Genomic DNA, 27836 nt, shown 5'->3' with positions numbered 1-27836 from the left:
ACTAAGCGAGTGAGTAGGTTTCTGAAGTTGAATTTAATTATGGCAAAATATAGGAGACGAGCCTATATGAAAGCTTTAAGTAAACTTTAAAATGAAGTAAGGCTCGTGACTAATAGTTAATACACATACATGATATGGGTACCAGGCGTGAATATATTGATACGACCTACTTCTACAAATATATATATATACACATTTTTATACTTTTAATCATAATAAACATTAAGATTGTTTGAATTACCTATATGGTGAGTAAATAGGTAAGTTAGCGGGTATTTTTACCATACACATGCCACTTGTAAACATTAAATAATTCTCACCAAATACTGCACATAGATGCAATAAAATTGTGCATTTTCCACTTGTCAACTTATTCACGCTTGGTATAACATATAATATGTCTACTTTCGGTAAAATATGCATAAATATGTAGAGTAATATACACATACGCGCCGTGGTTTGATTTAAAAGCCTTTTGATTTTTTTTTACTAAATCTTTGATCCACAATACTCGTAAAATCACGATCAATAAGTTTATTACCAAGTCCTAGATTTTTTAGTAACACCAGTAAAAAGCTGTTGTGTTCTAGTTTGAGGAGTTATAGTAAGAAACTAATATTATACATTCAAATTTGGTCCTTAACATGCACCTGTGATCGACCTTAGGTATAATTCCTTACCTATTTGGTTCACGATAATGCCCATGAGCAGTAGTGACCACATACATCAGGTGGACTGCATGCTCATTTGCGATTTCCATAAAAATCAAGGTTGTCTTCAACCAAGAGGTCATTACTGCGCGCTCGGTAATAAATGGCCCATTTCGTAATTAACTTTGTGTAAGAGATAGCTCCACGCGCCTTACTATGATTGATTTTACCGGATGTGGAATATTATTTCGCTGATAAATTACAGAATCGAATCTGCATAAAAGAATGCGCGTTGCGAAGCGGTTATTTTATACGCCGAGAGTTCCGAGTTCGATCCCTGGCCACGCAAACATCTGAATAATTAATTTAGGGTGATTTTCCGGGTTGGGTGTTTATGTGATCGTGTTATATTTAATGTTTAGAAAATATCGCCATTTCTTTGTAACATCTTAATGTTTTTATCATGGCATATTAATATTACTTTTATTTAGTTGTCGTATTTCTATCGATTTCAATAATGAAACGAATAGTATGGATTTTTATATATCGCTATTGATAACATAAATGCACGTGCAATTCTCTGTATAAAGCGTGTATTTTAAGTTACAATAAGTATCTAATAAAGAAATCAAATGTACAGGATATAACACAATTTGCTTAGCGCAACGATAAAAATTAGTTCGCGTTACTCTTATCAATTGAAAGTCAAGGTTACCAATTAAGGTCGGTCATTACTGCGAGATAGAATGGCCCTTGTGATAATTTTACTGAGTTAAGATTGATAGTGATGCGGGATCAATGATAATGTGTAGATTGTTGCCCTAAACTCATTACTGTCCCTATGTTTGAAGGTATTAGAACCCTTTGTGGGTCGACTCCGGCGGCACCACCGCCACACCTATTTATACCTAATAACAGCAGTATTATGCGCTACTGTGTTCCAGTTTGAAGGGTGTGGTAAGGGAGACAGACTTTTCCGAGGCGTTCCAGTTTAGTCCTCAGGGGTAGCGGCGCATCTGTGGCCGACCTCAGGTAGGAATACCTAATCCTATCTGGGATTGATTACAGATGTCCATGGGCAGCAGTAGCCACTTACCATCAGGTGGACTGTATGCTCGTATATTATTAAAAAAAACTGTCCCACTACTGGACACACGTCTAAGTTTCCTCACAATGTTCTCCTTTGCCGCTATAGCCACTGGTAATTATTAATACGTATTTCAGGAACACTCGAATTATTGAAGAATTTAAGGACTGTTTTCCAAAAAAAAAAGTGAAATGGCACTCCCTCCACCTTTTTCAAAATCATTTAACTAAAACATGTTACTTACATATTCTATTGGACTCATTAAAATAAACAAAATTATTCAAGATATTACTAATAACCATTGAAGAGTTCAGTGTCGATACAATGTCACTCACTTTTGAAATCGATACCAAACTTATAATTATAACAACAACCTGAGCTTGTAATGAAATATTAAAATCGAAATTAAAATCGAACGCCGAGTAACAAATAAAGCGTATAGAAAATGAAATACAATTTGTGCGAACACAAGCAATAGCTGGTGATCCAGAAATCCGTTGGGCGGTGTGCTCATTGCAAAGGAGGCCATATCGGCAACGCACGCACCGAGGCCGAGAGATCGCAGTTTCCCCTGCACCGCATTTGTGCAATTGCCACACGTGCCTTATTGATCTTCATAATCATAGAGAAAAGGTGGTAGAATTTGCGGTTCGATTCCAGAGGTTAATACAGTTACACCATATCTAATCCTGCCTTGTATGTGAAGAGCTGTGTTCGGACTTGAAGGGAATTAAGGAAGAGTCACTTATATGAGGCGTTTTATCTTAGTCCTCAGAGGTAATAATGCATCTGTTTTCAATCTAAGGCACAAATTTAATCATACCTGGCATTGATTATAGATGTCTATTGAGAGCAGTTATAGTCACTATGAGATGGACAGCATGCCTGGTTAACACTTCTGTCATGTAAAAATCAATTTACGTTACGAGTTTTATGACTAGGTTAATGGGTTGAGGTTATGATATGATCATCAAAAACAGTAGGGTCCACTGTTTGTCTCCAGGCCTTCCTGTCTCGTGAAAATTAGATAAAATTATTGTCTATCTTCTCATTATATTGATTTTATCGACCGACATCACCTGACCATGTTCATGGCCACTAAACAAGACCAATCACCAATTTACGGAAGCCCTAGCAATACCAAAACAGCATTATTTGCATGCCAAATTACGTCAATCGATGACAATTTTTGCAAAATATTAAAATCATCAAAAAAGCCTTTTATAATGAAATCGATCGCTTTAATTTTTCCACATAGCAAGAATAATTTACGAGTACGTCTGTTCGAAGTTTACAATCAGAAACACAAACAATTCTATTTATAACAGGTAAGGTTTGCAAATGCCGCTCTGGGCCGAATTATGGCTTCATTTGTGTACAGGATGAGCGGCCGATCTGCAAATCGTGTATGGAACCTTGTGCGTATTATTAACTGTGTATTCTTGCAATTGTCTTGCAACAATTTTCCAATTATGATAAGTAGATACAACAAAGAGATCTACGTACATATGTGGTAGAAATCTTCGTGCTTTGACTTTGGTGTTGAGTGCTTCCGGAGTACCACAACATATCTATTTCTGCGTAAAACCAACAATATCAAAAGCTACTGTATTCTGATTTTCATGCTATAAAGGAGGAAGTCTGACACGAGGCATACCGACTTATTCATCAAGATGTACGCATGATAGCAACCACAAATTAAACTTCAAAACTATTTCCAATTGACTACAAATGTCGACGGGTATCAAACCTGACCATTCGCTGAATTATATGCTTGTTTGTTATATGGATTTCATAAATCACACTAGTTTTGATTGAGTAGTAAAGAAATTAAATGGCATGCGCACTTGACCCGCGTGGCGGTGCGATCTCTATACTCTGACTCACAGTCAGATCCAGGTTTGATTCCAGGCCAGATAAGTATTTAAATTTTGAATTTAGACTTCAGTTTCGTGTCTGGCTGTTTGTTTATTCGTCTTTGTGTGTCTATGTCCCCATTGGCACTGCAGAACGTTAGTACAAGGCTATGAGTGTAGAAAGCATTATTTAAAAAAAAATATGCGACTAATACATCACCTCTTTACTTTGGGAAGTCGGTTAAAAATTGATACAGTAGGCTTTTAATTAAAAACTGGAACAATTCGGTAAATATAGCGGTGAGCGGACATAAACTAGATTAGACGCAAATCCATCTCGACACGATATCAATACACGGAGTCCATCGGCATTCATTAATGCTAATAACAGACGGCCTCGTTTGTAACCACGCTATAAGATTATGATATTCTGGTTATAAATTATAGATTCGATTTAAAGTCGCTCGACGAATTTGAGATCAGTGTGACGAAAGCGAATTTGATTTAACCTTTTTGTATGCCACTGCTGGGGACATATCTTCCATAACTAAGGAATTACCTGAGCGTATGCCATGCCGCTCCAATGCGTGTTGTTGGAGAAAGTACCATTTGGTTGCCAATGTGTGTTGCATGTATTCAAAACACAAAACCTTCAGCTAGGTTTACCGATTCCGATCCTATGATAACAGTTGAGACCGATGGTTTAACGTGCCCTCGTACGCACGAACGTTCTTGAAATTTAGCCACCAACGGTCGCCTATCCAACTTCTGACTGCGCTCAAGGTTACTTAACTTTTTAGATCAGTTAGCATCTACTCAACAAGGCGCGGAGTTACACGCTCTTCAAATTTGAGTCTACGCGCGCTTTGACATAACCATCCTCTACTCAACGTTAATAAGAGAACCGGTTTCTCATACAACTACGTCTAAAAGTGAAAATGTTTTCGTCACACACCTTTATTGACAGGAGACAAACACGAGTGGCCTCCCGTCTTCGTCCACGATAATGAATGAAAAATATTACGCAAGTCAACGTAATCTTATCAAATTGAATTTACATAAGGTGTATCGGTCAGACGACAGTGAGGTGACATCGACGTATTTGTTTAGATAGATAAGAAAAGTTTCCTCTTATATCCATAAATCCACTATAAAAAGTCTAGTAAAAGTTTTATTACGTCTATCGTGGGTTATACAGAATGTAGATAGTAGTTGTTTACTTTCTTAGGACGCTTTTTACGTCGCGCGTATTTAGGCATTGAGAGTTTTATAAATGGTCTCAAAGGTGTGTGAAGTCTACTAATCCACAGTTGGCCAGCGCGGTGTACTGCCGTCTAAATCTAGGAGTATCTCACTCATGTCCAGCAAAGGGATAGTAATGATTTGACGACGAATTAACTGCAGTCTTTCTGCAATTATTTGCTTATGTGCATGAAATGATAGGTTGCAAGTGACACGCTTAGACGCATGACACGTTGGGACGCTCGTGCGTGTGTAAACACGCGCAATAAGAAAAGAGTCTTATTGGATTGACGACGAGGAAACTGTACTCTTTTCGCGACAGGTGTAGTTATGAGTATGAAATGTTAGGATTAGGATACAAGTGGCAAACGTGCGGGTGGGACACGCGTGCAGGCATAACACGCGCGACACGAACCGCACTCTAATTAAATAACTATTTGACTTTTATTGGGTTGATAACGAAATCCAAATAATAACTAGAATTCCAATTCGTCATAACTCACACCACAATACGACCTGAATGCCATAAACAATCAATTACCGATCTTCCGCTCCGCACCATGACTTGTATATTGTAGAACCTATTGAAAGCTAAGCCTTTATAATCGAAAGCTTTGTTGAATGCTTTAAATGACGCAACACTTGCATTTGCTGAATCGACCACTTTCGCTGCACTGGCTCTATTGCCTTCATCGTCCAGTTAGGTTTACATTATTAGAATTTTCACCTCGATAACTAGCGAACATAGGCACAGAAAGAGAGTGAACTATCGATATGCATCACGATATTTACATTGATGGTTTAAAATCGTTTGTCGATAATATTGAAAATTTTACGGCGATATTATCGATATTTGTATAAAATTTTATCGAAATGTATCTCTAAAACATCGTACATGGTTAATATCGAAATTTCTAAAGAAATTCAAAACTTTCTCTAACCGAGTATAAGGATGTTAGTTCTTCGTCGACAAAGTGCAAAGGTTTCGTCTGCCTTTTTTTCCTACGTAGTGATGTAGGTAACTATATCAAATTTAACATGTTTAATAAAGATATTTCTATTTCTTTCAATATGATAATATTGAATCGGCAATGGCTCAATATTAGATATTGATAGTTTAGATATTATCGAATTTCGGACATATCGTTGCATCTCTAGGCACAGTTAGTCGAGCACAAGGAGTCTCATAATACACTCGTAAATCTATGCAATAAGGTCGTTATCCCAACGGTGTGGTCGTAATGCGGTGGGAGGCGTTAGGGTTGCCACATTTAGGTTTGAAATATAGTACTTTCTTAAATGACTTACAAAAATATACTAGGTATCTACTTTAAGAAATGTTAGGAAAACGTAGACATTTCAATTTTTTTTAATAATTCAATATAATATAGAGTAAAATAGATAACATAGATATAGAAGTGTTATTAAAATATTTTTTTGCTCGCTTAACATGGCTACATACTTTATTTTATGACCTACTTCTTAAAATTAGATTTCGAGAAGAGGTCATCAAGTTTGATTTAAATTAGCAATAAAATATAGTATCTTGGGTACTATATAAACAGTACAAGTGATTAAAATATAACACGATATTCATTAGAGTACGGATAGCAACCCTAGAATCACACGTGGAGACAGGTAGGTGCATAGGAATGGGGGCGAAACCTGTTCTGTCCACGGAACAACCACGTGCTCGATTATTTGTCCACGTACATGCTTCTTGCAATCAGTGTAATAAGTATTATAAGCGGAGCGGAGCGGAGCAAATTACGCGTCCTATACGCCAACGATATCGTGGAGGCAATTGACATATGTAGGTCCCACACACTTTTCTGTGTGTATGGTGGTTTTCGGAAACAGGCGTTTGTCAGCTTCATGACCAATTTTCTAATTTACCCAGGTAATGTATAGTTAGGTAATATAGGTATATTTAAGTTTAAATAATTGGCCAAGTGCAAGTCGAACTTGCACTTGCAATCTGGAGAGTTCCATGCCGCCAAAACTTTCAGTATTTTCTTTATTTTTAATATTAGTTATTATAGCAGCTATTGATGTAAATGCATTGTTGATATAAAAAAAAAAAAAAAAAATATTGATATTATATTTGAACTGTCTACCGATTACGGTTCAGGAGCTAGAGCCAGAGACACAGGGACAGACAGCGGATGCTTAGAAACAGGGTTGCGTTCTTCCCCTTTGGGTGCAGAACCCTAAAAACTAAAATCGCACAATAAACCCATTCCGCCCTTGCTTCGCGCAAGGAAAACTTTGTCCACTATAGTTAATTGTTTATCTTTGTCGTCATTGTACACTTACCTTGGTAAACTGATATTGTTGGAACACGAGTTAATTTTAATCGATTTGATGTGCTTCTTATTATGTTCTGATTTGCTTGCATGTAAAATTACGAACGCTTGTAATTACAATATAAGCGATTTGTTTTTAATTGCTGTATCGATTGCATCTTACATGATAAATATCTAAAAACAATAGACATAAAATTAAAAGCCACTACTTAGTTACTTGTGTTTCTGTTTATTAGAAAAATAGACCTTTGATTGACCTATATAGAAGTAGCAATGGATTATTGAATCTTTATCTTTTGAGCAGCGTTAAATGTATGTCAAAAATTTGCTTGTATAAAATTGCCTTGTAATTATCAAGAAATTGTAGCACTTTAGCTGTATACCGTTAGACGAAGTAACAAATGTGTGGTAAATAAATAAAGTAAATCGGTCTAAAATATACTAATCCTGTAATTCTAATTCAAAGTAATTCCGAGACCGGTGCATGACCGTATTAAAGTGATGTTCTACATAAACGGATTGCATTCGACTTAAATTCTGCTGAAATGAATTTAGATTGCGTTAAAATAAAAGTATTTCTTTAACAAATTTTTGTCGCTCCAAATACAACTCAAACGTCAAAAAGAGTTATTTTTATGCTAACTCATAAAATCTTCCCAGCCCATATATAAATGAGAACAAATTATTATGAAAACAACACGACATAAAAATACAAAAAAACGATTGAACGAATTAAAATAATACTACTTATAGTAATATAATTTGAATACATTTCACAATTACCAATACCAATTACCAATAGGTACTAGTGGTGACAATTTTGATTAGTGACCCTATTCGAAATCGAGAACTTAATAGGAAAACATACTCATAAAGGAAAAACCTATATCCCCAATATTAGCAATTACATCGTCATAATATACGTGTACTGAACCATAACTCACATGATACCAAATAATTATTAATATGCATAAAATCAATGAGATCTAAATTAAAACCAGCCATTACAAAATTTATGACCTCGTTTTAATAGCGCTACACTGACTGCAATTCTAAGTTCCATGTCCAATTAGTTCAATAATTATGTTCTTCTTTTAATACTTCGTCGACTCGTCGTCGTACCCCATCGCTGGGCATGGATCTCTTCTCCGGTGAGAAGGTTTAGGCTACACTCCATCGCACTGGCGTGGAAGTTGGTACTACACACACCTTCCTATTTTTTTTAAGAATCCTCCGGCAGGCTTCTTTACGATATTTCGCTTCGCTAGTATCCATCCATCAGCTTTTTAAGGTCCGCTGCCGGACAAGGGCCTCCCCTTATTCCGTTTTATTTTATTTCAGCGATCTTATTCAGATCATCAGTCCGCCTTCACACAAAACTTTGAAAAAAGTGTAGCATTCCTAGGCTTCGCACCTCAGACCTCCCGATTGAGACCCAGTTTTAACCACATACAGTCTTTTAATACTTCCCTATTGCAAATTACCATGATACCGCGCTTAACGTGCGAGCGCATACCATCGAGGAATTCTGTGAGAAAATCGGACTAGAGATGTATATTGTATGCAGAAACGGCGCATTGCTCGGAGTAAGTGTGCTATTATGTGTGGCCGTACATCGCGGTTACACGTCACGCCCAAATTGCGGCGGTGATGGTCTAATTAAATTCAAATAGGTAACCAGTTCGTTTATTTGTAATTGGAACGGTATTTTTCGTGTTGTTGCAGATAAATTGAATGTCGGTAAGTGCAAGAATGCAATTTATGTGTCTCTTCTTTAACCTTTTACTGTCCCAGTATAGGAACCCATGTCAAACTTTCTAGCGTATAATATTTAATTTCGAAAATTCGAGGTTTGGTGCCCATGATTTTACTGCTAGACTGCTTTACCACCAACACTTCTATTTGTCTTATAACAGCAGTGTAATGCTGTTGTGTACTGGTTTGATGGATGTGATAACGGAGAAAAACTTTTACGAGACCTGGAACCACAGTGGTAGCAGCATCTATGGGCCGTACTCTGGTAGGATTCTAATGCTATCTGGTACAATTAAAGTCGTTCATAGGAGGCAGTTGCTACATGCAATTAGGACTGCATACTCCACAACAAAAGTAAAAACAAAAGTCCTTAATGAAATATTTATTTCTCGAAATGAAATGTTAAGTTAGATAATAATGTCCTCATTTTTCGCATTTATTGCAAATTTCCATGCTAATAACGCAATTTAAATATCTGCTGATATCTAAATACTTTTGGCATATAATTAATTCACGTTTTATAGTATACTTAATTTGCATTTCTTTGCAAAACGATTGCGCTAATCGGTCAATCTATTCCACCACTTTGCATCTACTTAATAAAAGTAACACTGACTAACTAACGATAGTTAGTCAGTTGTAACTTCGTTATAAAAGTAGACGAGCACAAAGGAAAGGTTTTTGAACTTTTCTCCAAGAAGAAGGATCAATACTTTACTCGTATTTTTGGCAAGTCAAAGTTAAAAGCTTGTATCGCCTGTCCCTCGCCTTTATGTCCATTTTTTTAATTAACACGTTAATCCTAAATATTTGGGAAACATTCAAACACCAACTACTTACGAACGTGTGGGGAAACAAACAAACAGTCTGAAATACCTCGTTTTAAACCTATTCTTACTCTAGGAAATGAAATAAAAATAATTATTTAATGAAATGCACGAAGGAGGGAATAGTTGAAACTATAATAACCTCCATAAGGAAAATTAAAGAGCAGTTTGCGTGAATTCATATCGAATAATGGGGAAAGAGTGATGGCACGAAATTGATGAATGTATTATATAATTAAATGTTTGTAGGTCAGCTAGTGTTTTCAGGTGGTTAGCGTTAATGGGATATGCTGGATAGTTTTATATGCTAAAAACAGAGGAAGAGCCATGCTCTCTATGGCATTAAGTTACATCTATTTCTAGCATGAAACAGTTTTAGCGGTTCGCTCAAATGGTGTGGATGCCGGCTGAATTACATCTTACGCCTGAGCCGCCTCAGAAGGAACAATGTATTTGTTATCAACTTAAAGGAGAATTTCTGGAGTTCGTAACATGTGTAGTCCGCGTAAAACTGCTAATCCGCTCTGAATATAGAAATGAATCGGGTCGCCATAGTAAATTGTATGACTGCACCTGCTCGCAACTTCAAAGCGGATTAGCGTTTGGCACTTACCATCAGATGGAGTGCATGCTCATTTGCTTCCATCTTCCAGAAATAACTAACATAGAGACAGCGTACGGTACATTCCTATTTGTAAAAACTAAGTTGGAATTCCTCGTGTATAGTGATCAAAGAACTTATAAAGAGAGAGAGAGTTCTACCAGGCTAAAAAGCATGCCTGTTATTTGAAAGTTTCATTTAATCCAAACATATTTTTGGGTTACATTTGAATTAACTCCTACCGTTAATAACAACTCATTATTTTTCCTCAACCCACCTTTTTTCTACATACCCAACTTACTGTACTTAGATGTCTAATGTTTTTTGGACGAAGTTCAATTTCTTTAGGTGCATGTCCCGTTTCTTGACATTCACGTTTGGCAACACTAGCGTACGTGCCTTACGAAACTGATTACGAATCGTACATTGCTACCTGAAACGTATTTCATTAATTTACGAGACGCCGTTACATGAAAATGTTCATTACCCGTCAAATTGGATGGATATAAGAGTGCATCACTAAACCCGTTGCACACCAAAAACTAAGCTATGCTACAGATATGGCCTTTGCTCTAGACATGTGCTAACCGAAGCGATGTTCTATGAAAATGCTTTAGCTATACCGTTTACGTATTTAGCTTTACCTCGCATCCGTAGTTTAATACTTAGCTCGCATTTCGTTGTAAAAAAAACATACGATGGCTTAAGCCACAGAATTAAAATATGCTAAGCAATGAAAATCAAGCAATCCTGTTGGTGTATTTCACATACATCCTTAGCTATCTCGCACATCTCTGGTGGTAAGACAACCTAGGCTGGGCCAACTATGAATTGGCTAAAAAATTATTGTATACCAACAGCTAAACTAAAACAGATAGTGTGGCGAGGTGATAAAAGAGGGGTTTACCGTAACTCGCGTAGCTGCGACATATCTACCCAGCTAACTTAACTTCAACTAGTGTATATAGGTATGAAGGTGGTATATAGGTATGAAGATATGAAGGTGGTAGAACACTTTGTGGTTCGACTCCGGCGGCACCACCGCCACACCGATTTCTACCTAATAACAGCAGTGTTAGGCGCTGCTGTGTTCCGGTTTGAAGGGTGTGGTAAGGGAGACAGACTTTTCTGAATCATTCCAGCTTAGTCCTCAGGGGTAGCGGCGCATCAGTGGCCGACCTCAGGTAGGAATATCTAATCTTATCTAGGGTTGATTACAGATGTCCATGGGCGGCAGTAGCCATTAACCATCAGGTGGACTGCATGCTCGTCTGCTACTCCTATATTATAAAAAAAAAGCTAAATTAGCTTAACTCTTGGTCTGCAACCAGCATTACAAGATCACGACTAACTCTTATTAAGATAATAACTTTTCTACTGCGAACCTTTTACGACATATGAAGGATGGCTTACGTTTACTGCTTATTTAAAACCTAACGATCGGTTTTAAAGCAGATATTTAATTAATAAAATTGTGTATGCAATTGTGTCTGCAATTACTGGAGTAGCCATTTACTACAAGAAATAATTGCATTTGAATTTTAAACTATATTTATTTATCGAAGTAACCGGATTTAATTAAATTAACTAGACAGTTAATTCAGTTCTAAATGTAGGTATTTGTATCATGATAATAATCGTTGTGAACTCATTAATGTCCCACTAATGGGCACTGGTCGCCTCTCAGAGTGAAGGGTTTAGGCTATACTCCACCATACTGATTAAGTGCGTTAGTAGACTTCACATATTTAAGACTTTTTTTTATAATATAGGAGTAGTAGACGAGCATGCAGTCCACCTGATGGTAAGTGGCTACTGCCGCCTATGGACATCTGTAATCAATCCCGGATAGGATTAGATATTCCTACCTGAGGTCGGCCACAGATGCGCCGCTACCCCTGAGGACTAAGCTGAAACGCCTCGGAAAAGTCTGTCTCCCTTACCACACCCTTCAAACCGGAACACAGCAGCGCCTAGCACTGCTATTATTAGGTAGAAATAGGTGTGGCGGTGGTGCCGCCGGAGTCGAACCACAAAGGGTTCCACCTTTAAGTGACTATTTTTTCAAAATATTTTCAGGAGTGTATGTTACCTCCCAATATATCTCTTTATCATTGGACAAATAATAATTATTTTCTATTTTTCAAATAGTTTCGAAAAATCAGACGTGCTTACATATAATTCGATTCTTGCACCCCCAAATTTGAATCCTCTGGAGTATCATAGCTCTATGCTATTAAATAGTATGAATACAATTTATCTGATCTACTTTCTTACGTAAAATGCAAATATTCCACACAACATTACAGTGATATGATATTATCATAACTTGTATATTCTGTGTCGAGATCATAAATGATATGTGGGACGCGGACAGTGGTATTGTGCTAGCATACATTATTGAACAGGTGTAGGGCGCAGGGCTTTACGCCTTGCGGTTTTAGACCAAAAAAGGTAGACTTAGCCTATGGGAGTATATTGTCGTCAAGCCATTGCTGCCCCACAGCTGGGTACAGATCTCTGAATCGCATTGCGAGATGAATTAGATTAAAGGTTCAGGAGAATGAGAGGGTTTTAGGCTATAATTCACCGCTCTGACTAAGTGCGAACCTGTAGACTTCACACACTTGTAAGAACTTTTTTTAAAGATTTTTTAACCGTGTAGGATTGCTTGCAATGTTTTCTTTTAGGTACTGTTAAAAAGGTAATGAATTTATTTCACAGCCCATAACTGAAAAATGCGAAGTGTTTGCCTGTGATTGGAACTGGGATACCTTGATAGATTAGGTTGTACCTTAGTAAATATTTAATACAAAAATACTGTTCTGCAAAAATCACACTAATTAAATATGCGTACAATACAAAACGATACAATACAAATGATGTCGATTGCGTTCAAATAAAATTTGTATTCAAATAGCTTTTTGTAGGACAAAATTAAACGCTTGATAAAAAAAAAGTCCGTCATATCTTTAAGTGATATAAATATAATTCAACAAAAAATCACATTCGACAGTCAAACATCGTTCAGCGCACAAAAAGTTCACATCACCGCTCAGTCACAAGTGCATAGAATGCAATGTTCCGGTTGCCGTATCTAGTTTTTTCGTCTGCGCTTGCGGTCAACCCAGATGAGCTAGCAAGTGCGTCTCCCATTACGGAATCACCATCTCAGTACTTTACAGTTACATACGGTCGCCCATGTAGGTCGGCTCAACGTGAAATTAAATTAATTTATCGTCTGTGAATTCCACGGCTAATTGGAACTTTTGAAGACGCGACGGATATTAGTTGTTTTGGGATCGAATGTTTTTGGAATGCGTTCACGAACTTATTTCAATTAAAACTGCCTGAGTTTATTAAAAATATATTGGAATAACAAACGAACAGTCAATATTTGTGATAAATATTTGTGAATACTTGTGATAAATCCCATATACTCGTAATATAGAAATTCAACTCCATGCTAGCTTCACATTATCTGATACTTAACCTCAAAGGACATTTTAGTGTGCCTTGTGTAATGATTTCCTCCTTACCCTTTACTCTTTAAATCAGAACTCATCAGCGTTTGACAATGTTGTTATAAGGCAGTCTGCACAGGAAAATCTCCCGCCAGGCTAGGTGATTATGTTTGGCATGCGGCTGTGCTCCGATTGTCTTTGTTTAGAATGTGTATATATTCAGGAATACGCACTACATCATATCGTCGTCATTTACAAGTTGCGGAGTCGCCACAACATAAATGTTTACCTATGGTGGTGCTGCTACCGGAACCAAACTATGAAGTGTTTTATTACCTTTAAGACATAGTAGGATTTTCGCTGTTAAAGATCCGTAAACATACATAATAGTAAACAGTCAAGATGCAAATTCATTATTAAAATGATGGTTTAATTTACACTTGCGCAAGGACATCTATTCAATCTTGTTGGAATATCGTAGTTAAAAAGTGCGTAAAAATATTTTTAGAACAGTTTCGTTCATACGTTCCTGACATGCGAGACGGCTTCTATTTATATTTTGACGTTCGCTTTCAAGCCTTTGAAACGACCATGTCGGCAAACTTTTTTATGTTTTCGCTATAAAACACAGACAGTTTTAAAAGCAAAAAGATTTATTTTGTTTGCTTCCTACTACATATATTTTAATGTGTTTATAAAGACTTTTATATGACGTATGTAAAATTCGCATTACATAAAATGCAATAAGTTAGGTTGTTAAAGTTTAGTAAAAAATAGAATTACATTCGCTTACTCAAATTAAAACACCTGTCACTCAGCTGTAATTACTAGCAGACGCAAAATGCAAAATTACCTTTATCTAGTGTTGCCAGACAAATACATTTTAATATTTCGTCTGCAGCCGGCGCACGACAGCCCATTAATATAGATTTGCACTCGCGTACTACGTAACAATTCGAGGGGGATAGCCCCATCAATCATGTATGTACGTAGCTACTGTAATCTGTATCGGTATCTATTGTGCACGGCCCCTAGTATTTAATTAATGCAACGCACCGTACAAATGCATCTAAATTATAGCTTATACGAACCCTTCATAGGTTATTCAAGCATCAATTCCCCGCGGTAAGTAATATTGATTTTTTAGCCAATTTCATACAGCATTTTTAAAATGAATTTGTTGTCGTGTTTAATATAATTGAAGTAACAAGCAAACGTGTAATGTTTATATTAGTAAACCTATCGATAATAGGGCACATGAAATACTAGATAAATTAGTATAAAAGTCAGCCCCGCTTATGGACATTGGTAACACAATAGTCGTCAATTTATCACGTTTTGCACATAATTTAAAGAACTGTAAATATTACGTATTACAACTATTTACTACAAAGTCTCTTCTTTCTACATCATATCGTTTGTTCATATTTTCATACAAAGGCTGTCTCACAACTGAATCGTTCCTTTGAAGCAACTTTTCCTTAAAGGGCTCAAGTTGACTTTTGCTGATCTTTGATGTAAAAGTTTTTGTTTGTCTGTACAAATCTGCAAAAGTAATCAACCATTTTCTTTTTGAGGAAGTTCACTCACTTCCCTCTAGTAACAGTCAATCTATCTTATGTTTATTGCGAAATCTGGCTTAGGAATGGATTACATTCGCAGACATCCTTACCTCTTAGGGATTTAATTCATTTCATTTTCACATCTTTTATGTATTATTATATTATAGCATTACTGTACACTAAGAGGGTTTCCTAAACTATTAAAAAGTTACACATAAAACATTATTTTACGAATTTCAATTTTAAAAACATTTTAGTTTTGGAAACCACAGAGTAATTCACTAACTAACCGCACCGGAACATATTTTATCAAACAGTCTAAAATACGAGTTTTATCATATTTGCGCCGCTTGTTACAATATTGTGACGTAAGTTTGCAGGATATGCTGATATCAGGGGTACACTGTAATAGGAATTATATTCATATAGCAAAGATACTCGAAACTTATTTCGTCTACCGACCATAAAAGGCCTCTTTTTTATATTCTATGCTGTTCTAGAAATAATCGATTATTATTTTTAGATTCATTTATTTTATCCCCTTAAAATATCAAAGTACCTACTCCAAATTGTGGGAAGACACTTGCGTCCAGTAGTGAGATATAAAATGGTTGCAGCCAGGGCCTTTGAAGAATTGGTTCCCAAAAATTAAACCAGCGGAATAATGTGGCTCAGTTTTACCGATCATGGAAAAATGTCTGGCAAAGCTTTAATCAACCCTAGATAGTACTGGAGTCTTACCTCAGGTCAGAGGCCAGCCACAGATGCGATGCTACCTTGAAGCCTAAATTAGAATACCTCGTATAAGAATCTCTTTCTCACCACATTCTTTGTATTCCATTATGTCAATCACTTAACGATTATTTCCAGTTTACTCTTTGACACAATTGATATTTCTCCAATAACATTCCTTAACTGTTCCTCAAGACCAATACCTGTAAACATGAGCAAATTCTTCAATCCGTTTCTTAAAAGTATGACGCTAACTCGTCCACTTACTGCGTAATACATAACGCGATTTTACGTGACTGCGGTATCAAATACCAGTCCTTACATACAAACGACGCAATCTGTACTATTTATTATTGATTTGCAACAAGGCTACATCTGTACTTACAAGGAATTAAGAATTTCATTGTCATCACCTTCCCATTTTTGTCTTAATCCTGTTAGTATGAGTTTCCTCTCAGAATAAGACGGGTTTAAGTATTGTCTTCCATGCCGACAAGAGAGGATTGGTATACTTCACACATCCTTATATTTCTGATAACTCATAGGCTTAGCTTCCTTTACGATTTTTTTACTTCTTCCTTTTTATAACTTAGGAAGTCATAAGTGCGTGCCTAGATTTGATCAACGGAATTTGGAACCAAAACCATTAGACCAGGGGTTCCCAATCTTTTGTAACCCGCGGCGCAGTTACAAGTTTAATATTCTTTCACGGCGCCCTGTGCCCTGTCCTAGCTAACTATTTGAAGAAGACAGTGGAAAGAAATAGGTAACTACAATAATAGTAGTTACCTTAGGTTGATCGAAACGAATTTAAAACACCACAATATGAAATTGTACAATACGTTATTATAAAATAATTTAAACGGAAAACAACAAGAAAGACTTGAGGATAACAAAAATAAAATACGATATTTATTCAGTCAAATCAATGTGAACGGTGAGCTTATTTATCGCCATGCAGTTTTTCAAAGCGGGGAATATCACTTGACACTGCTATTCTCATTTCTTGCTCCACATTGATCCGATATTTGTTCTTTATCACAGCTACATCTGAAAACCCAGCTTCACATAGATATGATGTTGCAAACTCAATGAAAATTTTTAATGCTTTGGATGTTAAATTTGGATATTCATTTTGAATCGATAACCAATACGCCTATATCTGTGGTTACCAATAATTAGAGGATCGACTCACGGCGCCCCTCTTTACTTTCTACGGCGCACCAGGGCGCCGCGGCGCACACTTTGGGAACCCCTGCATTAGACTATCATTGCTTTTAAATAGGTTATCAAATAAAACTTTATTGCAATATTATTTATTATTTCTTCAACTCAAGTTTGTGCGCGTTATCTTGGCCGTAGTTAAAAATGTTGATCAATTAACTTTCGGTAACTTAGCAAACTCGTTTGACTTTTGTATCTACGTTAGTTAAATACGTAATTGTAATATCATTAACAAAATATTACTGTTACTTCCTGAACTACCTTACCTACCTACTATCTAATAACTTGCCTAAATACCATTGACATATTTGTTACCCAACCTATAGTGTGTACTATCCATGAAAGTGGTATGTTGCAAATATAGCAGGTATAAAAATACCTCTGTGGTTGGACTTCGCCACGGATAATTCTACCTCATAACTACAGTAATATTTCATTTCAAGCTTTACAACTTAGTCCTCAAGGGTAGCAACTCATCTGTTGCTAACCTCAGGAAGGAATCTAATCTTATCGGGGGTTTATTATTTTTATCGGGGGGTACCATTAGGTGGATTGCATACTCATTTGCTACTTCAATATTAAGAAAAAACTCTCCAAAACCCTGTGTTAACTCAAAATCGATTTCACGGCTCCCATTGATGTGACGCGTGAAATTACGATTAGCTTTTTCCTTAATTAAGGCCTTAAGGGCGCGGTGTGAAACAAGTGCTAAACTAGGTGCGTAATATTGATCTAACGGTTCGCCCGACAACCAACCCTCACTGATTCTATACCTATAGGGAAGGATAGATATTACCGTCTGATGCCGGCTTCCTAAGTTGGGGATACAAACTGGATCGTTCCATCACAGTTTTTTATTTTTAAAGGCGTCACGTTTTTTTCGATCGTCAATTTTCATTTGGTCCAGAATTAGCAAGCACTCAAAAATAGACCGAATAATACCAAAGTATGATATTTGTATGGTACCTATATTAGTGTAGAGAAATCTAGTTAAGTAGATTTCTATAACAAGGACGTCATAGACATTAATATTCAAATCCGATGCTACCCTTGAATAATGAGTGGAAGATTAATTATAATGACGTCTTGAGACACCATTCAGATCTATACTGTAACCTAATATGGCTTAAATTCGGAAATAAAAAGTACGATAGTAGTATTTTAACCATACAAGAGATTAAGTATTAATTTTAGAAATTAATATTCAAGATTTCGAGATATTGCAAAAGGTAAAATACTTCATTGCTGAACGGACAGACATTCAGCTTATGCCAATAGGGGAAACTTTTATTACAATTTTATTAAGCCTAGCAGGTATAAAAGTACCTCAATATACCTATAGGTAGCCATACCGTCTGCTCCCGCCCTAGGGAAAGAATCGAGTTGGCATACAAAAGACACGGAGCGGGTAGGGCCGTATTGATCTGGCATTCGTTTGAACGGAAATGGTTTGAGATTAGGTCTCGTCTCCGATTCATTCGGCTTGATCAGAGGCTAAATAGGTTTACGGTGAATGAATGGCGGAATTAATCAAAAACTCTTTTGGAATCTGATGAATTTGTAGATCTGTATTAGTTGTATCTGCTGCATGATCGTGTAGTGCGTCAATAGCATTGTCTGTTGTTTGAAGATAGTTTATGAGGCAGACATAAGAAAATAAAGAACATAATAAAAGAATCATAAAAATCTTTACTCTTTACATAAACAATAAAATGACAACAATACAGAATAACCATACAATACCTCCCAAAAACGCATTATGACAAATCGCTGCCTCGTGACCACATAGTAGACTTTCAATTATAGAGAGTTCTATGTCCGGTTGTATCCATGTTGGAATATAATAAACTTATTGTTAAATTAGTTAAACTGTCATATTAAATAGTCCTTTAGCTGCATAAACAACGTCAATATTGATTCAGTGGTTTTTCCGTAAGGCAAAAACATGCAATTATATTATCGACGATGATCAAACTGCATTCATCTTAACATCATGTGAACTGCATACCCATTTACTCTTCTAGTTGATATAAATTATTCATTGTGTCACTCAAATGTAGGTTTGTTTAATATTTAATGTCATGTGTTCAACACATGAATGATTATAATTAGCATTTACACAGTAACAACATCGAATATCTGTTTGTACATCCGCAATGATGATAAGCGGTCTCTAATTTTTTGTAGTTTGACGAGACATGTGGCTATTTTTTAAAAACTTTTAGCGGTAGGTACTTACCATGTTTATTTATATTTGTATATATATGTATATGTGTAATAACATGAGTTTTTGTAGTTTACTTACGGTCACATCCGTAGTTGTATGAATAAATTGCCTTTTTATTCTATGGCGCTTAATACTTTAACAACAGTATATGTAAACTCTACAATAAGCCCAAAAAGTTATAGTTTTACTACAAGCCATTTTTATTTATAGTCTTTTTCTAATGATATTTACTACCACACGACTCTATCCACTATGCTAGTGCCTAGTTCCTATCTAAACAATTAAAACCTTTACATAATATAGAATTTAGCGAAAATTGTAATACTAAAAATTGCAACACGTTTATATTCATCATACTTACTTTACTCATAATAAGTATAAATAATTGATTCATTCTCAGTACTAATACATTAATGTCTATAGTAAAGAAAATACTCCGAAGTGAAAAGGATAATGAATATGCGTTTCTGGATAATTTTGTGAATAACTTGGCTGTCTATTAGAGCTAATTAGTATTCGTCATGTCGGAGTGGCCTCGAGGTCGTAAATGATAGACATCCATGAACATTTCTTATTAATTGATATGTAAATGAATACTTTAATTATGCTCATTAGCAATATCAAAATATTCTCGATAATAATCGTGACTTGGTCGTACGTGACGTGTTTAATACTGGTTTTCTTTATTGAATGAACGGTGATTATGTGTCATGGCATGTAAATGCGGTAAAACCCTTTGTTAAATCCTCCAATGGTATCAACGACTATAAGAGGCTCATATAAGTGAAGTATTCCAACTTCAGCGACTTCCAATCAGGTGGGTAGATTCTAGTTTGCCACTTAAATTTCATAAAAAATATATTTTACCAAACCATTTTAAATTAAAACGATAAAGGGTTTAAAGGGGCGCTTGTGTACTGAACTCGTAAACTAAATAAACATGAAGTTTGTTTAGAAATAACCCGCAAAAGCAAGTGTCAAACCTTCCGTGACTACCACCGTAGATTCGTGACCTAAAAACTTGGCGCCACTCGCCTTACGTTTTACATATTCTCACCATCAATAACGAGTCGCCTCGTTTTATTTCTTTTGTGATTTATTTTTTGCGCCGCCCTGTGAATTCATAAATGATTCAATGACTGCTCCTGTACACCTTTTTAATGTCATAATAGTTGCGCATTTGTGTCTATAAATATTGATCAGAGCCTTATTTGAGCATTATTAATATAATCTATAACTTGGCTTAAGCGCTACTGTATTCTGGTTTGAAGGGCGTGGTAAGGTACACATACACGCTCCAACCTAGATCTCATCTGGGGTTCCTTACAAAAGGCCCCTAAACTGCAGTGGCCAATCCACATCGTATTTTATTCATGTCCGTATGCTACTCTATGATATACATTATGAAAATTGAGCATATTAACATACTAAAAGTAGGTCGATTCTATGACATTGACATTTTTATTCAAAGGTTATGTCCCTCTGGAATAGTGTAGTTTATAACGATAAAAATTAACATAATTAGAATTGGTTAAGTAATATAAAAATGCTTTACCTTGTGCTTTTAGGGGGCAGGGGAGATAAGAGGGAATAGGTAATGGAGACATACTTATCCGAGGGTTTTCAACTCTTGAGAGGTAGCAACAAATCTGTGGCCAACCTCAGGTACGAATCTAATCTTATCTGGGGTCGATTACGGACCATAGGCGACAGTAGTCACTTACCATCAGATGAACCGCATGTTCGTTTGTGTCAATATTATGAACAAAATATTTGAGGTCATAACGAGACAGCTTTATCGCTTAATTTGCACATACATAAATACTTAAATACATTTAAACATAATTTAAACCGTCAATTAACAACAGGTTCTAATTTTATCATCTACTAAAACCACTTTGAATATGTATTATCTATGCTTGCCCTAGTCAGTATAATTCACGCAGCTCGCAGTTTGTAGGCAGTTAAGGAACTATCGATGGCCAATGCGGCTGAAAGAGGCGTAAATGTTGTTAGTCACGCGAACTTAGTCCCCTCGAGACTCGATAACATTATATTGATTAAAAATAAGTGTCTTTGAGGCCCATTAAGTACCATCACGGCTCCAAGTTGGTCGATGCGGCAGATTGTTCTCAATTTATGTTATTCATTTACTTTGCGAGATAAGCAACGTCTGGCGTTTCTGCGGCACATTATGATAGCCTTTACAAACAAGCAATTGTTTTCAAGTACTCACCTACCTTTGTGAGTCAAAGGATATATTATTAAAACAACATTTCTTGTTATCAATACTTCGTTACTTTGCGAATAGTTCTTATAAATTCAAATATCAACATCATTTTTAGGGTTCTGTAAACCAATGGGTAATAACGGAACTCTATTACTAAGCCTTCGCTGTCTGTACGTATGTATGTCTGTCACGGGACTCTATCTCAAGAACCGCAGTAGATAGACACTTGTTTTTGTTCAGATTATATTTGTTAGCACGGAACTTTCCGTGTGCGAGTATGACTCGCACGTAGCCAATTATTTCCTATCTTTTTAAGCAAGTCATTAAAAATCTTCATTTCTTGTCCACAGATGGATGGCACCAGTAAGCCTGGCGATTCACGCGCCCGGAGCAGACATGGCTCCCACTGTGAACAGCATCAGATATTTACGTGACTGCCTCGGGAATGACCTGATCCGTCAATTCGTCACCTTCCACATCTTCTTTTCTAATAAACACATACCTAGTAAGGTTAGTATCTAATAAGATGCCATCCAAGTCGCCAGGAGTAACACATCTATGATCAATTTCTGACAGGACTAATTTAAGGAGTTTATTACAAATATCCATAAGCCGGTAATGTGACTTACGTCGCAATTACTTGATAATTTTAAAAGTAGTAAAATCGTCACATCAATTAAGAAACCATATGTTTCTACCTAGCAGAGAGAGCAGCAGAGTTAAATACTGCTATATTCTGGTTTGAAGGCTAAAGTAATAAAGACTTATCACCAGGCGGAAATAATCATTACAAAAAAGCTGAATAATTTTGGAGTAATACATATCAATAATTTTCTTTTTAATTTCAGCTTCCAGATCCAGAGAGCTTCCTCTCGACTCCTTACAACTGCACTGCCAAGCCACCTTACAACGTCAACGCGAGCACAACCTACATGAAAGAGAAGAGTCTTCTGTATCCAGTGAATGTTGCCCGCAACATCGCGAGAGATGCTGCCCTCACTCATTTCGTGCTACCGTCGGACATAGAGCTGTACCCTAGTCCAAACCTAATACCTCGATTCCTTAACATGATTGCAAGAAACGGAAAACCGCTGAACACTACCACGAACCCCAGAGTCTTTCCGATAAGCATCTTCGAAGTTGACGCCAAAGTTCAAGTAAGTTTTGTTAACTGTACCTGTTTACCTCGCTAACTGCGGGCTGTTTCCGTGTTACGTTCAACGGGTCAAGTGTGAGTCGGGCTCTATTTGTGTTACGTATATTTTCTACAATTAGGGATATATTTTTACTATTTTTAATATAAATGCTCTATATACATATTGTGGGTTTTACAATGCACACAAACAATAAATGTTAATAAACACAGGTTTCATAAACGGAGATCCGTTAATTTTTGACTTTCAATTTTTTATGTTCTACTCGTATAAAGATATCTACCATAATAACAATTTACCTATGAAACTTTAACCGGCTACCTATTACAATTTATTACAATTTTAAAATATTAAGCAACAGACAAACAGCGTAGATTTAATAGTAGGGTTTCATTGTGTACGGAACCTTAATAAAGGGACGAAAACATTTGATTTTATTTTTTAGTACTATAGGTAAGGCCAAATAAAAAACCTTCGTTGAATTTTCATTTCTGACTTAATTGACTGGAATGCTACGACGTCTTTAATACTAGGATGAACACAAACCATAAAGAAAGACGTAAATGCAAATTGTTCATGTAACTCGATTACAGTCCGTTAAACAATTACGAAAGTAGTTACCAGATGCGCTGTTTCCTGTATGCATAACCGTGATTTAAATGCCAGCAGTCAAATGGTAATAAAAAAAGATTAAAATATACTGTACAATAAATTGCAAAGTAAATGGATCGCGTCCGCTCTCGCATACGGGTTAATACGCCGTCGCGCCTGCAATTTAAACATCAGATAATTCGTATAGCGTATCTTTTAAAGATCAGTCACAGTTTTCTTTATAATATGGGGGGGGGGGGGGGCTAACAAGCGTGCAGTCTTTATGGTCGCTACCGCCCACGGACATCTGTAATTAACAGCTAATACGAGGGAAGTCCTACTTGAGGGTAGACTCACATGCGCTACTGTTGACGAGTAAGCTGAGACACGTCGTTGTAGTGTCTTGTCTATACGACACCCTTCAAACCAGAACATAACGCGCTTAACAGCATGTTAAGACAAAAATAGGCTTGATCATGGTACCTTCAAAATTGGAAGACTCTACTTTCAAAATTATATTTGTGCAGACCTGCGAATAATAATCGGATCACGTTGCAGACACACAATACGAGTTCTTACGTCGTTACTCACGTTGGATATAAAATTAGGACACGTGGGTATGTTTAACGTCTGTCTAGTATCGATCCAGGCTTACTAACTTGATACAGGCATCGTTACAAAAAGTCTTGGCACTATTTTATATATGCTCACTTGGCGCCGACGCCGTCAAATCGATTATATTTCGTTAGACTCGTCAACTGTGACTAAGTTAATTTACAGTCTATTTGACTACAAACTGTTATTACTATATTTAATATTTATGAACTTTACGAAACAAGATTGCATTGATATGATATTTAAATTGTTGTTAGAAGTGGTACTCACTTGGAATTTTTAAATCATTACGACCTGTCGTAACTATAACGTTTCTATTTCAAAAAGGTCAGCTACTACGATTATCTTTGAGATTCTGTTGAAACTTAAATGTCTAATTTAATTATTTATAATTAATCTTCGAAACCTTACACTATTAAACTTAACTTTTGTAAAAGTCAGAGTTACATGCACTACACAAAAGTGCAATTTGGATTTGAGCCAAAGCTGAAAACAATTTTGCGCTACTCGAACTTATTCAGCTAGCACTTATAAACGCTTTATATTTTCAGGTGCCATCGACGAAAACGGAACTGCAAGCAATGTTAGCGAACAAGACTGCTATACCCTTCCACAAACACGTTTGCCCCAATTGCCACAACATACCCCAGGGTCAGCAGTGGATGTCTGCAGCGGAAACTAATCGTATGTAGACGACCTACTTTTCCAAATTGATCGGCTATAATTGGATGCACGTAGTGAAATATACGTTGAATGCTTTGATGTCAGTTTTGGCTTTCACGCTTCGATGAGCTTACGTTCAGTTCATTTCGTGTTATAAATGTATTGTGTTTTAGATCAATGAACTATAAAACGTATTAGTTTGATTTTTATAGCATTTTTACTTGTTTTGTATGTAGATTATCATTACTTTTAAGACCGGTATTCACTAACTATGATAGTTAAAATTAGATAAAAAGAACTACAGAAACAAAATTGTCGTCGTGTCTTTTGACCATATTTCACAAATTCCCATAGCAGTCTGACTTCTTGGCATTTGACCTAAATGGCAGCGCGGGAGTGTTAATCTGTGTCCGACATAGCAACACGCTTTATGGCTGAATAAAAAAGTTTGCTCGTTTTCGCATATCTAATTGCGATGCAGGGGCAATTAATCTCCGTAGTGTTACTGTCGTGAGCTATTTATGCTGAAGCAGTATGGCGTGGCGGTCGTATGGGGCATTCTAATTGCGTATTATGGTTCAACGACCGCGCCTTGCAGCCCGTTCCCAGACGGCCGGCTTAGACTCTGAGTTTAAGTTCTTACGCCAATTCACAAAATCGCAAGGTCTCACTTGTAACTGACACCTGGTTTGGACTTAACAATGGCAGTTAATCCACTTGAAAATAATCATTTTTGTTGGGAATGATGAGAATATAAAATATTTTATCTTAAAACTGCCTACACGACGTCCTTTTTAACCTATATTAAAAGTTAATCAAGATCATTGATCATCGGTTAAAAAAAATATTATGTTTTTATGTTTGTTATGATCTGTTTGAAAGATTGTCGTTAGTGGCATTGGTGCAAACATTGTAGTTAAAAAAGGAAAAATCTAAAAGCATCATATTTACATTTTCTAACAGTCTTTCAAGCAAATATATTGTCACTTGATACATGACAAAGACCTTTTAACTATTACATACATAAAATATTAATAACAAAACAATGTATTTTTACAGAAATGGATGTGTTCCACGTGGGTAAACGGCGCGGCAAGTTTGTGCATTGGGAGCCTATATTTATCGGAACTCATCAGGACCCACACTACGATGAGAGACTCAGCTGGGAAGGCAAGAAGGACAAAATGACTCAGGTATATATTTTATACTCGATTTTTCTACATCAAACTTTATTATTGAATCAATACAAAAATATGCATACATATTATATATAAAATAATTGCTTAAATTACACCTGAACGAATATAATAGAGCAAAAGAAATTACTTAAATGCGCTCATATCTGCATGTATCAGTTAGATTTGCAGAACATTTATAATAAGATAACTCATTTATTGCACTTAAGGCTTTGTTTATAAAAATCCGTTATCTGAAAGAATAGAGCCTATATAGAAATACAATAGTAATTTTATAAATATCTGTCTGTTTGTATGAACACGTAGATTTAATGTCAAGTATTACTGTCCACTCCAGTGAGTTCAAGAACCTCCTACTTTTTACGTTCTTCGGTTGTTGTCCTGAAGTGGCCGTTTCTATGCTGTTTTTTATTGGAGTAGATTTATTTCTTTTGTTAAAGTATTTAACGTTATTCCGAACACATGTTTGTAAGGATACGCCGACTTTCTCTACTATTTAAAGTTGATACAAATTAAGCTTATTAATTTTCAGAAGCATTTTTTTGAAAGTTGATACTAATTAAGCTTGTTAATTTTTAGAAGTTTTTTTTTTTTATATTCAAAAGAATCTTTGCGTGAAGGCCACTATCGATGTATTACTTTCCAAAAGTAACTGTACAAATATACACAACAATATTAATACTGATTTAAAAAAAATTGCACAAAATAAGTAGCAGTTAATTTTAAATTAGTGTAGCTTCTTTTAATATCTCGTTTACACGGTGTGTTACCTATACATTGACCATTTATCACTTCCAGGGCTATGTCCTCTGCGTCCAAGACTACAACTTCATGATCCTCAACAACGCCTTCCTCATCCACAAGCCGGGAATCAAGCACTACGTGAAGAACGCCAAGCGGGACGCGATCGCCGGTCGCCAGTCCAGTTTCGTGAAAAACACCATCATGCCTGAACTCAAAAAACTATTCGGTACCAGAAACGGCTGCGCACTATAACCACTTTGTCTGTCACCTAATAACGGATCCAGGGTCTTCCTGAGGGGTGTGACCAGCCTAAGACAGGCTTCATCAAAAAAATCCTCGCTTTACGTAAGAATACGTCCACAAGATATCTCTTACTATAAGGAGAAATATGAAATATGCAATCTCCAAAAGTTGATCAAAAATCATTTATTTTGCGAAATTTTGCGACATCCAAACGGCTGGACATAAGTACATCATTTTGGAATTTGGGTGACTTTAGTCCCCATTCTCATTTCCCTGGATCCGTCAGTGCCCTCCAAAAGCGAACACTTTGATGATACTTTTTGACAAAGACTTTTTTCACGTACGTTCTAAGCAATCGTGTTACAGGGTGCGTTTCCGCCTTAATTTTTGAGACTTTACAGATTGTGTCGTGTCGTGTCGTGACCGAACATACATATACGTCTGGACGCGACGTGGTAAAACAAATAATATGAAAATAGTTTTAATTAGTCTATCTTGCGCTATGTAACTACCATACATGTAAGAGATTTCCATGCTTGTATTTTTATATGCCTCTTTTCCGATCCTAACCTTCTAGACGTATAGAATGTCTTTCGTCGCGACACGGAATTAAACATATCATAAAAATTGTAAAATACCTATGAGGCTTGAATCCGTCGTCTTCGATAACCTGCAGGGTTATTCTTGAGTGCCTAACAAAATATGACCAAATATTATCGTTATTAATTCCAGGAGGGTAAATAACACCTGTGAATGGTGAGGTTGGCGTTAACTATATTAGAAATAGACTGTTCCTCATTTATATCCAGGGCCTAACATTTTTATCGTAACCTTAGTCCTGATACAGTCCATGAGGGCCGTTTTCCT

General features: G+C 36.3%; 1 protein-coding gene across 1 annotated transcript in view; it reads left to right on the top strand.

The window, feature by feature from the left end:
• LOC140747616 (beta-1,4-glucuronyltransferase 1) overlaps positions 1-27773 on the top strand; it is a 90440-nt gene extending 62667 nt beyond the window's left edge. Inside the window, exons 3-7 of the mRNA XM_073080174.1 lie at positions 22114-22273; positions 22612-22920; positions 24675-24807; positions 25846-25979; positions 26781-27773. Of these exons, the coding sequence (XP_072936275.1) occupies positions 22114-22273; positions 22612-22920; positions 24675-24807; positions 25846-25979; positions 26781-26978 (934 nt within the window). The 3' untranslated portion in view covers positions 26979-27773. The remainder of the gene's footprint in view (positions 1-22113; positions 22274-22611; positions 22921-24674; positions 24808-25845; positions 25980-26780) is intronic.
• The last annotated feature ends 63 nt before the right edge of the window (positions 27774-27836 follow it).

This window comes from Epargyreus clarus, unplaced genomic scaffold, assembly GCF_041222505.1.
Source record: "Epargyreus clarus isolate Ecla_fem2 unplaced genomic scaffold, WU_Ecla_fem_2.2 ptg000014l, whole genome shotgun sequence".
Lineage (NCBI taxonomy): Eukaryota > Metazoa > Arthropoda > Insecta > Lepidoptera > Hesperiidae > Epargyreus > Epargyreus clarus.
This window is presented reverse-complemented; position numbering and strand designations above follow the sequence as displayed.